Source organism: Nuphar pumila, chromosome 11, assembly GCF_984573655.1.
Source record: "Nuphar pumila chromosome 11, dmNupPumi1.hap1.1, whole genome shotgun sequence".
Taxonomy (NCBI): Eukaryota; Viridiplantae; Streptophyta; class Magnoliopsida; order Nymphaeales; family Nymphaeaceae; genus Nuphar; species Nuphar pumila.
This window is the reverse complement of record NC_143259.1, coordinates 9075429-9091484: the sequence shown is the minus strand read 5'-3', so window position 1 is coordinate 9091484 and position 16056 is coordinate 9075429. Positions and strand designations below refer to the sequence as shown.

The following is a 16056-nucleotide window of genomic DNA, read 5'->3' as shown; positions in this document are numbered from 1 at the left end:
AAACCAAGATCAGTCATATCAAAAGATTTCTTAAGTATAATTTTAATTTCTTCAATTTCCTTCTGATCATTCTCAGTGATGATCATATCATTAACATACAAGAGCAAAATGATAAGTTAATAAAATCCTGTAGAAATCGAGAAAGGGGAAAAGAGAGAGAGAGAGAGAGCTCTGATTTTGCTGGGAATCAGCTGCCACACACTTTCACTTAGTGGCTGCACTAAAACATCATTAAGGTAAAATAGGTTTTACAATTCTTTTACATGGACACAACTGCCCTGGGTTAGTAATGTATATTACATTACAATATAACATACATGTGAACCATATGCATCCTCTACAGGATCCATATCCGACCCATATTCTAATATCCTCCCTTAAGTTGTGCATGGGAGTGAACCATGTGCAACTTGTTCTTCAGATACCAGAAACAGTTACTTGTGAGACCTTTTGTGAACATATCAGCGACTTGGTCTTTTGAAGACACATAAACTGGTTCAATCTCTTTATTTGCTATCTTTTGTCTGATGAAATGTTGGTCAATCTCAATATGCTTGGTCCGACTGTGATGAACGAGATTGAACATAATTTGTATAGCACTTCTATTATCACACATGAGAGTCGAACTTGAGATACTCTCTCCCATCTCTGTAAGTAGTTGTCTAATCCAGGTCACTTCTGCTGTGGTAGCTGCCATAGATCTATATTTTGCCTCTGTGCTAGATCTTGTCATAGCTTTCTGTTTTCTGTTACTCCATGAGATAAGATTGCTTCCAATGAAAACACAGTATCCTGAAACAAACCTCCTTTCATCTGGGTCCCCTGCCTAGTCTGCATCTGTATATGCCAATATGTCATGTTTCGGTGTTACCCATGAAGATTGTACATATGTGAGTCCATCACCCACCGTGCCTTTTAGATAGCGAAGAATACGTTTGACGACATCTATGTGACCAGTCTTTGGTTCATGCATGAACTGAGATACTTGATTTACAAAATATACAATGTCTGGTCTAGTAAAGGTAAGGTACTGTAGCATGCCCACTAAACTGCGATACTTGCTTGCATCAGGATATAACTCACCATCACAGATACTGAGTTTTTGATTGACAACACTGGGTATAGGCACAAGTTTGCAATTTGTCATTCCTGCTTTGGCCAGAAGATCAAGAGTGTATTTGTGTTGAGTCATTGACATTTTTTCATCTTGTCTGTCCACCTCTACACCAAGAAAATATCTCAGTTCTCCAAGATCTTTCATCTTGAATCGCATACTTAGTAAAGCTTTAACTCATTGAATATGGTTTGGAGCATTACCAATGATCACTATATCATCAACATATATAAATAAGAAAACCATAGTGGTTTAATCCCTGTATATGAATAAAGAATGATCTAGTTGGGAACGAATGAAATTGTGGTTCTGAATCTCTAAGGAGAAGCTTTCAAATCATGACCTAGATGCTTGCTTTAAACCATACAATGCTCTGGTTAATTTGCATACATCTTCTTTCGGGTCTCCCTCAGCATAACCTTGAGGCTGCTCTATGTAGACCTCTTCTTTTAAATTCCCATGAAGGAATGCATTTTTAACATCAAGCTGACTAAGGGTCCACCCATGTTCAATAGCCAGGCCAAGGATAATACGAATAGTCTCCATTTTCACCACTGGACTGAAAAGTCTCATCATAATCTTGACTGTATTCTTGAGTGAATCCTTTGGCAACAAGACGTGCCTTGTATCGTTCAATACTATCGTTTGGTTTATACTTAATCTTATACACTCATTTTGAGCCAACAACATTTTTATCTGGGGGACGACCAACTATCTCCCATGTTTGACACTCGTGAAGTGCCTCGATCTCCTCATTCATCGTTTCAATCCATTTGTTAGATTGAACAGCTTGACAAAATCCAAGTGGTTCCTCGTGTTTTTCAATTTTGGATAGAAAAATCTGAAAATCTATAGAGAAGTTATCATAACTCACCCATTTTTCAATAGGGTGCCTTATCCTGCCTGATCTTCTTGGTGCCTCTCTGTTGCTGGACAATGCCACGTGTTCTCCAACAGGTGCATCTGTTTGCTCTCTGGGTCTCCTGGTATAGACATTTCCTTTGTATCTCAGACATTCTGTTTTCGATATCTTATCTGAAGTCGTCTCATTATGCATGCTTTCAGGAGCCAAAGTGGTATGTTCAGTAGCATGTGAAATAAGTTCAGCACTGAGCCATGGATCATATCAATTATCAGTTGCGTCACCATGTTCACGATTGTGATTTGCTTTATCTTACAGAAAACTATTTTCATAAAAAACAACGTTTCTGAAAATTTTGTTCTTATTGGCAGGGTCATAGCACATGTAACCCTTGTGTTCATCTGCATAACCTACAAATTGGCATATAAAGGCTTTGTCCTGAAATTTAGTTCTTATGGATTTGTCAATGTGTACATAACATGTGTATCCAAAAACTCGTAACTCATCATAATCAGGATGTACACCAAAGAGAACATAAAAGGGAGACTGATTTTCAAGAATAGGCATAGGAAGACGATTTATCACATGAGTGGCAGTGTGAAAAGCTTTTGTCCAAAGACTAATGGGCAAGTTACAACCATGCATCATACTCATTGCACTTTGCACGATATGTCTGTGTTTACGTTCAGCAATTCCATTTTGTTGTGGAGTGTACGGGCAAGAAACTCTGCGATGTATCTCATTATTTTGGAGAAAATCTAAAAATTCTTTGGAGGAATACTCACCACCTCCATCATATTGGAGAATTTGAATATTTTTGGAGAATTGAGTTTTAACATAAGCATGAAAGTGACGAAAAATAAGAAAAACCTCTGATTTGTGTTTCATAAAGAATATCCAGGTAAAACGAGAGAAACTGTCATTAAAAGATACATAATATTTACTTCCAGAAGAGGAAGGATTGGGGGTTGGGCCCCAAACATCAGAACATATTATCTCAAAGGGCATGAAGGCTCTTTTATTTATTTGATGAAGAGGAAGTACATGACTTTTGTAGACCTGACAACTGGGATACATTTTATCTTTCAATGAAGGTGAAACAAACTCTGAAAGAAAACCATTGGACACTAACTTTTCAATAAAGACTTGACTACAATGACCAAGACGAGAATGCCAGAGATCTGGCTTATTACATTTGGATATACTTAGGGCGCTTTTAGAGACATGATCAAACTTGGACTTCAGGACACTGGAGGCTGGATCTTCATTGAAGACATACATGTTTCTACGTCACTCCCCTTTAGCGAACATCTTCTTCGTTTGAAGATCATTGACAAAGACAAAAGTAAGAGTAAATTCCACAGATGAATTGGTAGAGTCAACAAGCTTAGAAACAGAGACAATATTTTTCTTTATATTTGGTGCATGAACAACATCAGACAAAGGAATAAATGATTCAGACAAAGGAATGAGGACATTGCCTATGTTTGAAATAGGGTGGTGAGTCCCATCTCCGGTTACAATATTAGATTTACCAAAATAGGGAGTCAAAGTAGAGAACTTACCTGCATTGCCAGTGACATGAGCTGCTGCTCCAGAGTCAACATACCATATTCCATCATCATTATGTTTCAGATTCAAGTTGGCCATCGCAGATAAGAGAAGATCCTTAGCATCATTACTGACCCGAAATGTATCTGCAGTTCCTGATGTAGCAACATTTCTATTGTTTTGCATTCTATTCCGATTTTGTGGCTTGAACCAACAGTTGGCTTTGATGTGACCTCGTTTGTTACACTGGCAGCATGTGGGAACATTCTTTGAAAAACTGACAGTGGAATTTGGTGTAGGTAATGACCCACGTCCACCCTGGATTGGAGTTCCCCTGCCTCTGCCACGTCCTCCTCGTGCACGATCAGTTATCACCCCAGTGGCAAGAACCTCATGCGTAGATGATTGTCCTGCTGAAGCATCAGACATGCTTTTCAGAGTCATCTCGTACTGAAAAAGTTTGGCACGTAATTCCTCAAAACTAAGCAACATAGGTAAGCATAATAAAGAAGTAACAAGAACATGATACTCTGATCTCAGGGCATTCAGTGTCTGCTGCACCTTTTCTTTATCTGACATTGGATACCCAACCATGGCTAATTGATTTGTGATGCTTTTGACTTGATTTAAGAATTCAATAATGCTCATAGACCCTTTTTTTAACATCTGAAATTCACGTTTAAGAAACAACACTTTAGCCTCTGATATATGAGAATAGGTCTGAGCTAAAGCCTCCCACAAAACTTTAGATGTGCAATCATCCAGAATGAAAATCAATACTTCTTGTGACAATGTGGAAGTGATGTACGCGACGAGGGCCTTGTCGCATTTCATCCAAGTAACAAACGCAGAGTTGCGAATAATATTTGGCAATCCTCTATCCTCTTTGGCTTCGGTTGTGATAAATTCTAGAGGCATTAGAGTGGAGCCATCCAAGTGACCTGAAAGATCTTGACTTTGAATAAAAGGGGCAATTTGCCTTTTCCAAGTCAGGTAGTTGTTTGTAGTTAGCTTTTTCGAAACTAGCTGCCCCAGAAAATGGAAGAAAGACCCGAATTGGCTGAAGTATCCATTTGTAGACTTGTTGACAGAGACCCTTTTTTTTATGAACAAAATGACACTAGTGGCTGAAACTAGACTATTTTATCATAAACTGACACAATTGACAGAAATCGTCACAGAGAAAGCAATGTCACGACAAGAGAAATATATCTTTGTGAGTATAAAGAAAAACTTGACAGAAAATGAATGGGAGATCTTAACTTGACATAAACAAGAATGGGTAGGTGTGACAGACAGATTCGTGGTTGGGAAAACCAGGGAACAGGAAAGTATTAAAAGATAAGACAAGAGGCAAAAACAAGAAAATAGACTTAACAGGAAAATAGACTTGTCACCCAAAACATGTTGCGAGATGAGTTAAGAGGAAAGAGAAAAACATAAAACTCGACCTATTTTAGATAAGCTTTTGGGTTCGGCTGAAGAAGATGAGGAGGACTCGGCTGAAGAAACTCGGCTTTTTGTGAAGATCCTGTGTGAACTCATCTGGAGAAGAGAAGGAGCAGACTCAGCTGAAGAAACTTGGCTTTTTGTGAAGATCCTGTGTGAACTCGTCTGGAGAAGAGAAGGAGCAGACTCGGCTGAAGGAACTCGGCTTTTGTGAAGATCCTGAGAAGGAGCAGGTGTTTGTGAACTCGTCTGAAGAAGATAAGGAGCAAGGCTCAGCTGAAGGCAGATCGTGGCCAATGGAGCCCTATGAACTTGTCTGGAGAAGAGAAGGAGCAGGCTCGCCTGAAGGCAGATCGTGGCCAATGGGACAAGCCCTTTCACATTCCCGATGAAGACACTTTTAATCCCAGAGCAACCGCTGCTTTGATACCATAATAAAATCCTTTAGAAATCGAGAGAGAGAGAGAGAGAGAGAGAGAGAGAGAGAGAGAGCTCTGATTTTGCTGGGAATCGGCTGCCTCACACTTTCACTTAGTGGCTGCACTAAAACATCATTAAGGTAAAATAGGTTTTACAATTCTTTTACATGGACAAAACTGCCCTGGGTTAGTAATGTATATTACATTACAATATAACATACATGTGAACCATATGGATCCTCTACAGGATCCATATCCGACCCATATTCTAATACGAAGTACCTGTAATTCTTACAAAAAGTGCTTTGTCAGTAAAACAATATTTAAATCCAAAATTTATCATAGTTCCACTAAACCGATCATACCATGCTTTAGGGGCTTATTTGAGCTCATTTAAAGCTTTTCGAAAATGAAGAACCATTCCATTTTCAATAGTCAGACCAGGAGGAAGATCCATGTAAACTTCTTCATTTAATTTTTCATTTAAAAAGCATTCTTGACATCTAACTGATATATAGGTCATTTTCTGATGGATGCTATTGCAACTAAAGTCATAACAATGGTCATGCGGGTCCTTCCTTATAGTCTATACCATATTCTTGGGAGTACCCTTTTGCAACTAATCTTGCTTTATACCTTTCTAGATCTTGACGTCTTCTTTCTCTTAGGAAGGTGTTGGATTTTCCAAGTATGAGCCTTATGTAAAACATCTAATTCTATTTTCATAGCTTCTACTCATTCTCTTATATCTTTGGATTCTTTATAGTTGGATGGTTCATGATATGAGTGGATTGCTAGAAGACAGACCCTATTAATTTGGTGAGAAAGATTCATAGCATACAAACCTATTTGGCAGTCTAGGTATTCATTCAAATCTTTTAATGCTAGATTCTTCTACATTTGTTGGTTAGCTATACTTCTCAAAAGCACATGGATGTTTTCCATTATTACGTCTAGAGTATTGTATAATGTTCTAAGTTAGTTTTCCTTTTTCACTTAGGTCATTATTTGACTCAATATTATCATTATCTTCACCATCATTTTCAATGATGTATTTAGGCAATAAATCAAACAAGAAGGGCGTACTCGGATTCTTCCTTAGTTTTCTCAAGATCAAATCCCTTTTTTTTCTATAAATGTAACATTTCTAGATACATAAAGTTTATCATTTTTAGAATCATAACATCGATAGCTTTTTTTATTTTCAGCATACCCAAGAAACACACATTCAATAGCATTAGGAGAGAGTTTGTTGTATTTTCCAAGAAGTACAAAACACTTACATCCGAAAACTCTTAATCTTTTCAAAACGGGTGAAATTTTAAAGAGTTTTTCAATTGGAGATTTGTTTTCTAAAATTTGAGAACGCATTCTATTTATTAAATAAACTGCGGTGAAGGTGGCTTCGGCCCAAAACTTCTTCGAAACTTTTTTTGAAATAAGTAAAGTTCTAGTAGTTTCAATAATATGACGATGTTTTCTTTCGGAAACTCAATTTTGTTGAGGAGTTCTTGGACAAGATTTTTGATGTAAAATATCATGAGTTTTTTAATATGATTGGAAATCATTTGAAAGGAACTCTCCCCTTGAGTCGGAGCGGAAGGTTTTAATATTTGTGTTGAATTGATTTTTAACAAGGTTGTGGAAATTTTTAAAGCATGAGAAAACTTTGAATTTGAGTCTAAGTAGATCCAAGTGTGCCTCCTAAAGACATCTATGAATAACCACCTTTTGACATAACGGGTGCGGGACCCCATATATCCGAATGTACTAATTCAAAATTTTCATTAGTTAATAAAGTTCTAGATCCAAAAGGTATCATTTGTATTTTTTCAAGTATACAATCTTTACATATGAATTCTTTTTCCTTACAAAATTTTTCTACAAACGGAAAAAGAGATAGTTTGGATACACTTGGATGTCCTAGTCTTTTATGTCAAAGATCCAAGTTAATTTTTTGGATATGGTTACAAAAGGATTCTTTAGGTTGACATAAAGAGTTCATGTAGTAAAGGTCTCCTCTTCTATGGCCTTGCCCAATTAGCTTTTTTGACTTGAGATCTTGCACCCAACAAGCCTTAGATGAGAAGACAACTTTACACCCATAATCGAAAATTTGATAAACCGAAAAAAAGTTTAATGAGTCATATGAAAAGATGCTCCTGAATCCAAAATTAGAAGGCTTACTTGGAGGAGAAGAAAAAGAGATGACGACACTTGATGTAGATGGAGTGGCTTTTAATATTTGATAAACAGTCTCTACAATTTGAGCAATTGATAAATAATTGAAGTTGCTTCATTTCTTTGACTCTTGAGGCTCTTCACTTACCGTGGCCACTTTTTTGAGTTTGGGACAATCCGGTCTTATGTGTCCCAGTTCTTTATAATAATGACAAATAATTTTTGCTTTCCTATATCCTCCTTTGTATCCTCCCCCATTATGTCTTTCTCCATTATATTTTTTCTCAAAGTGGGGAGGTATATAGGTTTTTACAAAACTTTCGGGTCTTGATATTGCAAACACCTCACCACTAGACTTGTGCATTCCAAGTCTAGTTTCTTTCTTGACATATTTGGGCAAGAACATCACTTATAGAGGGAGCGAAGGTCCTATGAAGTAAAGATGACCGAACTTGCTCAAATTGCGGTTGAAGACCATATAAGAAAGAGAAAAGATTTTCTCTTTTAACTTGTTGTTTTTTCATTTCAATAGCCAGACCTTCCCATTTTTGTTCCAACATAGCCAACTCATCTCAAATAGGAGATACAACAACAGCTACGCCTTCATCCCAAAATCTCAAATAGGAGATAATAGACCATAATAATCTCTTACTCTCTTATCTCTTTATTTAGTAGTACGTACCTTGTCTTGGAGATAATATAGTTTTGCTATATTTTTTTGGATGAAAGTGCTCCTTAGGAAGATCGATGCATCACAAGCTTTTTTGAACTTAGCAATGTTAGTTGCAATCTTGAACTCCATGGTATTTATAAACCATTAGAGTATTTGAGCATTATTGGCCTCCCAATCCTTTATTTTTTCTTGATATTTCTGCAAGGCCTTTTCCTTTTCTTCTTCGGAGAGGACTTTGACTTGATCTCCTTCTCTTCTTGTTAGCTTTAGTTGAGGTTCATTAGCACTAACGAAAGCCCAAAGCTTTTTCCCCTTGATATGGTTTTCCATTGTGGTAGCTCACGTCAAATAGTTGTTTTTGTTGAGTTTATAAGAGATGACTGAGGCGGATTCTCTTTCACCCATGTTGAAGAATAAAACTTGTGGTTGGAGAACAAAATTTGAAAAGACCACCACTACAAAGCGAGCAAACTTAAGACAACTTTCAATACTATAAGAGCTCAAGGCTTTGATACTATGTAATGAAACAAGAAGTGTACAATCACAATGCCAACAAAGGGCTACACAAGTGCATGATTACAATGTGGCTTCTAATGGACCGAATAAAATCTCACAAAGAGAATAAATCTCACAAGAATACGATAGAAATGAGTCTTTATATTCACAACTCATATGCTAAAAAGCATGTGTACACTTTACAAAAGAGCTCTATTTATAGAGCTATACATACAACACAAAGGGGAAAAAAAAAGGGAGGCAGTCCAACGACTAGTTGAACTGCTTCCCAACAGTCAACAAAAGTAAAATAAAAACAACGAAAAAACTAAAAAGAAAATAAATAGTATAATACAGCCCCTATTGGACTGTTTATACACAAAGACAAAAATATCCCTGATATACACATGTATTTTAACAGCCAGCATTGTATGGATGTTTGAAGAAGAGAGTCCTCGAAATGCTTCATCTACATCTTTTTTAAATCAGGATCTACCATTTTGTGTGAGTTGGTTATTGTAGTCCTCAGATTTGTACATCTAAATAAATCTGTTTGGTGTTTCCTATTTCTCAGGATGTCACTCGGGTTGCAATTCCTATTTTTGCTTTTCAGGCATGGCATTCAAAATATAAGTTAAATGAAGAGCTTGTCATCTGTTTGCTTGTCTAGTAGGTATCACTTATTATCAATACAAGGTGCTTTCATTAATACAATGTGCTTTTCTTCATCAAAATTTCATATCTTGTTATGGTTTTGTAAGGGTTTCGTGTTTCAGGTCATGACTGTTGTTCTATAGGGAATAAAATTTGAAATTTAGGTAATTTGATATTTCATTTGGGCATACCACTGCTTTTATGTTCTCACAGTCACACACCTTATCTAATGCTACTCTCTCATAGCCTTCTTTCGTAAGGGTGATCCATGCAATCGGATGAGTGAGGGCGCTTCTGCTGGTCTGTTCTGATAATGCTATGATGAGTGATTGGGCAGCATAAGCTGGATTTTGGTGGTTGAGGTTTTAGTTATAGTGTTGTTAGTCAATCAAAGTGGTTGATGGCTTCTGTAGCTGATAAGTATCTTTCTTTTTTTCTCCTTCTAGTGTTGTGCGATCGTAGAATGCCATTGCGGTTGAAGGGGAAGTTTTATAGGACGACAATTAGACCCGCTTTACTATATGGTACGGAATGTTGGGCTGCCAAGAGACATCATTTTCAAAAAATGAGTGTAACTGAGATGCGTATGCTTCGATGGATGTGTGGAAAGACACTAAAAGATAAGATTCAGAAGGAGGAAATACGTAAGAAGGTATGCATTGCACCCATTGAAACTAAGATGAGTGAGAATCGTTTACGATGGTTTGGGCATATTCGGCGAAGGCCTAATGATGCTCCGGTTAGAAGGATGGAGAAATGGAAAAATATATTAGCTAAAAGAGGTCGGGGTAGGCCTAAGAAGACTTGGATGGAGATGATAAGAAAGGATATGAAGGCTTTGAACCTCACCGAGGACATGACATTGGATAGAAATGATTGGAGGAGAAGGATTCATGTGGAGGACCCAAAATGATTTTCTTTTTGGTTCATATCGCCGACCCCAATTGTTTGGGATGAAGGCGTTGTTGTTGTTGTTGTTGTATATATATATATATATATATATATATATATATATATATATATATATTATCTTCCAAGGTTGTTGGTGTGTTTTTTTACTCTGTCAAGTAGAGTTAGAGCACAGCTTTTTCTCTTGCAGAAAAAATTATGAAGATATTATCCTCGACTAACATATCAATTTGGTTCTTTATGTAAGCATGTCAGTCTCTTGATGTCTTATTGTATTATTCTTTTGTTTAAATTGAGCTTTTCAGCCCAATTGATTACTATTTTTGTCTTTGTACACTGAACTTTACAGGGAGATTCAACCATCACAAACTTTGATAAGCCTTTCCTGTTGCATTCTTCTGAGAATTCTTCACTTTGGTCTGCAAGTCATGCTGTCCCTACCTCCTCAAGGATGGCCCAGATGAGAAGTATTCATCATCCCTCTTCTACACCACCTGCTGGGAGAAGATATCGTTTTCCCTCCAACATGTCCTTGGAAATGGTAATATTCTTTTGTCAATTTCTTATTTATCTTTTTCAGAAATTGAAATTAATTTCTTGAGTAATGCCTATAGCTGTGTAGACATTAAAATCTGTTTTTTTATGTATATTTTATGCATGTTATGTTTTTTTATGCATGGGCATACATCTTGATCCATGACATTGTGGAAGCGAAATCTACACCAAAGTGAAGAAAAATAGTGTATACAGTTAGGGGCTGGGTCTACCTTTCAGATGTACATTCTCATGTTAGTGTTTGCGTATGCATATTTCTTTTAACACGTTTAGTGTGTCAATGTGTCCGGATGGCCTGAGAGGCTAACAATTACTAGTGGAGTCTTTTTAGGAGTTTTACAACTCAGAAAGTATCATTGAGGATAAAACCTTGGATGGAGACCATTGGATATTTATGGAGAAAATGTATATGATAATAAAAGGAGAAATAAAGGAAGGAAAAACATGGGGAATAAGATGGGTATATGCGTGAGTGTGAGCATGTGCAGGTGCCTGCTTTCTTGTTGAATTTCCCTTGCATCCCTATATGTGCACAGTCACAAGAGAATATTACACTTTCAAGGTGTTTCTTCCTAATTTATTCCATATTTGTTAGGGAACAATGATTTGACCTACCAATGGATCGAAGAAACAAGCACGAAAAAACAAAAGGAGAAAAAACAGTCACACATGAAAACAAGGATTTTATGTGGTTTGGCAAGAATTGCCTATGTCAACAACCGCACTGAGCCTTCTTCTTTATTGATTGGGATACACAATACAAAGGAGGATGCCTCCTTAGATAGGAGGAGTCTATGAATTTTACATGGAGTCTACTAGTGTTGCTGGATACAACAAGGAGTTTAGGGTAAAATTACATAACTACCCTCCAAAAAAATCTGCCTCCCCGAATCCCCACCTTACAGGCAGGGGACCGACCCCCCTGTAACTCCCCGCCAATTTACTGCGAAGTTGGATCCGTGGAAATTATGGATTTATATCCAGGTAGGAAACATGCTCCATACTACAATATTTTCAAGATTTCTTCATGTATTTTATTTGCTACTACTTTTGTTCATTTTATTTTTTTGTGAGCAAAGGTTGAACGGTGCCTTTTATGTAGAGAGTTCAATTGCTGGAAGCATTGGATGGTATAGTTGGTGCAGATGACATAGCTGACAGTTTCTTCAGAACTGAGAGGGACCTTAATGATTATGCAGATGACATAGCTCACAGTTTCTTCAGAACTTTGAGGGACCTTAATGAGTAAGCATTCTGTACAATTAAGGGGTGCACTATATTTTATTCACAGTTGTATTCTACATTTTCTGCTCCACCATCCTTTGCCTGTGAAGGTTTTTAGAAATCAGAAATTCTGAAAGCATGCATCATAAAGATTTTTTATTATTCATACGTGAGTGGTGTTCACTATGTCAAGGTTTTTCATCATTTAGAAAAATTAAAGTGCATCAAGGGCAATGGTTGACGACTAAATCATGAACATGTAAATATATACAATGTTTCTATCGCAAACTCCATTCCTTATACAAGGGAAACCATTGGCAAAAAATAGTTATTCGTGTACTTAGCATGCACAGACTGTTAACATGACACCAGACATACCATGAGACTTCATGGATGTATCAGACGTGTTGGGCATGGTCACTACTTTGTCTGTGACCTCATCCATGTTCCACTTCTTATGTTGTGCCCTTGTTTTGTTGCTACCTGATGTGTTTTCTTTTTTTATGTAAATTATTATTGATGTGACTATATTTGTATTTCTTAGGGATCTCGAGTCTTGGTACCATGTGATTAAACAACTGGAGTTGGAATCTTAACATGGTGTATGCCTGTGCATGTGTTTGTGTGCCTCCTATTCATAAAATTGCTATGTGTCATGTGTCCATGTGACATTAGCTTTATTGATCAAAGAAAATAAAACATATTAGTAGCTCTTTTTTCCCTCTTTTGATGCTTGGCAACTCCATCGACTGCTTTCTTGTAGAGACCAAGATGGTCAAGGCATGTTTTGCAAGACTTGAGGCTCTTTGAGGCATATCATAAGATTAAAATGTTGTCAATTTATTGAAAAAGAAATGTGAAAACAGTAGTATCAGTGCACAATTTCAACTAGGTAAAATGAGGAAAATGAAAGAGCAATGTGCTTAGTTGCAACTGAAATGGTGAAAATGTCGATGGAAAAAAATGAACATGGTTTGTCTTGTCAGCATGCCTCTTGATGATGCCCATTGAGCTTCTATTCTGTATCTGCTTGGGGTTCATCATAAAAGTCTTGCTAGGGTAACACATACGCTTCTATATAACTTGTAAATATCATAAAGCTATTAGCTGTAGGTTGGGATCTCATAGAATGTTATGCCTGTGCTAGCCTTGCACTTAATATCGGAAACCTACATGCAGCTAAAAGTGTTAAGTGATTTTGTCACTATTGGTTTTTAGATGGCACCATAGACTTTATAAACGGGTTTGTGGATGTCACCTGCTTTTAACCTGCTACATGTTCTGAGTATTTTTTGGGTTACAACCACATTTTGTTCTGATATTTTTCTTAATTTTTGCCTAGTCCACCCTGCCTAGTGATAAATCTCTGAGTTTAGAGTGGAAGCTAGTTGGATGAAGTTCTGATTTTGGTGTTACCTTAGAATGAGAATTAGTTGGTGAATTTCTAATTTTTGTTGGTACTTCTGTTTAGAGATGATTATGATTATGATAATGACAATGACAATGACAATGATCGCCACACTGGTGCATCTGTCGAACAGATCGATTGGTTGCCCCTCTCACAGATTCAGGTAATCAATCTTTTACAGACTGGTATCTAAATATGCATTAGAATCCTTCTTCTCTGCTACCTTTCCTCTTTCCAGGTGAAGAACAATTTTGGAGAAGTATGTGCTATCTGCCTTGAAACCCCGTCTACTGGAGATCATATGCGCCATCTCCCCTGCCTACATAAATTTCACAAAAAAGTAAGATTTCTTCCAATTTCTGGTTTTTCTGATACTGCTTTCTTGCTGGCATCTCTTCAATTCTGTTGTCTTGTTTTCCTTTTACCCTTCCTCTTTTCTCTTTTTTTCCCCTTTTGAGGTGTGCGTGTGTCTGTTCAAGTGTGATTCTTACACTCACGATGACAGTGCATTGATCCGTGGCTGAGACAACGATCATCATGTCCAATATGCAAGTCATCCATCAATTGATATTATGGTTAGAGATCCTTTTTGGGGCGGTTTGGTAACTTTGGTTCATATGATCTTGATTTGAAATTAAAATTGTCACCAGCTTGCTAATGACGACAGAATGAGGAGTGTTGTATGTAATGCCATGTATTCGACCAGTAAATATATCTATTCGGTATATGTGAAAGAAAATATGAAATGAGGAAATCAGCTTTTGCTATCCTTGACAAAGGCGTTTCCCCTAGTTTCTCTGATACCATTTTTGCTAGTGGCTTGCTACTTGATGGCGGTTTTACTTTATCTCAACAGCACTAAACGATTGCAGACATGTTGATCTTTCTTGGTTATCATTTTCACTAAACTGCGACATTCTGGCATTTTTTTCTTATCTGCCGAGTCGCATATTTGGTTTTGATCAGTTCACTTGATAATCTAGTTGGTTCTGCGTTTGCCAAGCTAGGGACTTCCCTTTCTGATAATATGTAGCATCTGAACCAGTTTCTGGCCATATTGCTATAATCGTCTTCTTTTTTCTTATTGAAAAAAAGAGAGATTATTTCACGAAATTTCCCAAATGTTGACCTCATCTTATGCTCAACATTCTACTCATCTTTGTAAAAAACCTTTAAAAATGGACAGCCATTTCAAAGAAACTATCAAGTTCAGACCTGCCTATACTTCTGTCCAGATGACGTGATTATAGGTTTTTGATCGTATTAATCAAAGCACAACTACTAAAAGTATCACTTGAGACTAGATCCAAAAAAAAAAACCTTCCCCGCCTCCATCATTGGGTCCTTCCATTTAAATGCACATATTGTGCAATCTGTGCGGAGTGATATAAATCTGTCTGGCTGATGTGGGAAACTTATCCCAACTGTTAACAGTTATGACGCGAAGATGAAGAAGCACCCAAGAACCGGTGGATTCCCATAAAGAGAAGCGGATTCACAGAAATGGGTGTCGTTGGGTCCATGGTTGGCTATGCAGGGGATGTGCCCATCAATTATGAATTCCTCATATGGGGGTATCTCCACTTTCTTCCCTCTCAATTGGGTGATAATCATCACACGGACGGGGATCAGGTCATATGTGCATATGATAGTTAACCATCATATGCGCATCCTGATCTTTCATGAGATTCAGGAGATTGTGTCGCATAGATCCTCACTCTCATGGTTCTTTGCTAATGATAGAACGCCATTACTCTCCTGGGCTGGTTCCACAGCGCGAATTGTCAATGGTGGAGTTTCATGAATACTTCGGTGCTCGTGTCATCCCCACGATGCTCCGGTGGTCTGAGGTGGTGCCCACGCTTCGCCATTGGAACCACATCCCCACTTCTGATCAGCATTGACATGGATGAGGTTGAATGTAGGTGACGCTTGGGGATGTGCATATGATTGTGATCATCATATGCACATATGACTTGATCACTGCCCATCATGGTGTGGCTTACTGTGGAAGTGGGCGTCTTCTTTTTTCCATGAACTACCCCTGGGATCAGAGACCTAGTCGTGCTGGCTATGCCTGCCGTACTTACACCGCCGGGAGTGGTCTTCTTCTGCAGCCCTGAGATTTCAAACTTGATCGAATAGGTCTGGTGCAGTGCTATATTAGGCAAGCATACATTTCAGAGCTGCGCAACTATTCTGCAAGCCAGTGCAAAGCCCTCGTTTTGCTGCTAGGAATATGTGGAAGGTGGTACTGGGGAACAGTAGTGTGAAGTTTTTGAAATTGTTAATAACATAAAACATTTCAATGGTTAATTAAAAAAGGTCCAAAGTTAACTTATCTCAATATCGCCGTTAAATATGTCATAATTACTATTTCACCCTCTAACACTTCAACCACCATCATCAGCATGCCCCTTGCCCAAGCCACAAAACCTCTCTCCTCTTACATCTGACGAACATCCAATTGTGGGTAAAGGTACAAATTGTTTGGAAGCCTAAGGTGCTGCTCATAATTTTTTTAGTGACCTAAGGCTGGAAGATCACCACAGAGAAGGCAAA

The 16056-nt window shown here is 37.7% G+C and overlaps 1 protein-coding gene across 1 annotated transcript in view; it reads left to right on the top strand.

The window, feature by feature from the left end:
• LOC149821864 (uncharacterized) overlaps positions 1-14269 on the top strand; it is a 43616-nt gene extending 29347 nt beyond the window's left edge. The window contains exons 5-9 of the mRNA XM_089980184.1: positions 10657-10848; positions 11965-12107; positions 13558-13657; positions 13733-13834; positions 14000-14269. Coding sequence (XP_089836310.1) covers positions 10657-10848; positions 11965-12107; positions 13558-13657; positions 13733-13834; positions 14000-14062 — 600 coding nt within the window. The 3' untranslated portion in view covers positions 14063-14269. The remainder of the gene's footprint in view (positions 1-10656; positions 10849-11964; positions 12108-13557; positions 13658-13732; positions 13835-13999) is intronic.
• The last annotated feature ends 1787 nt before the right edge of the window (positions 14270-16056 follow it).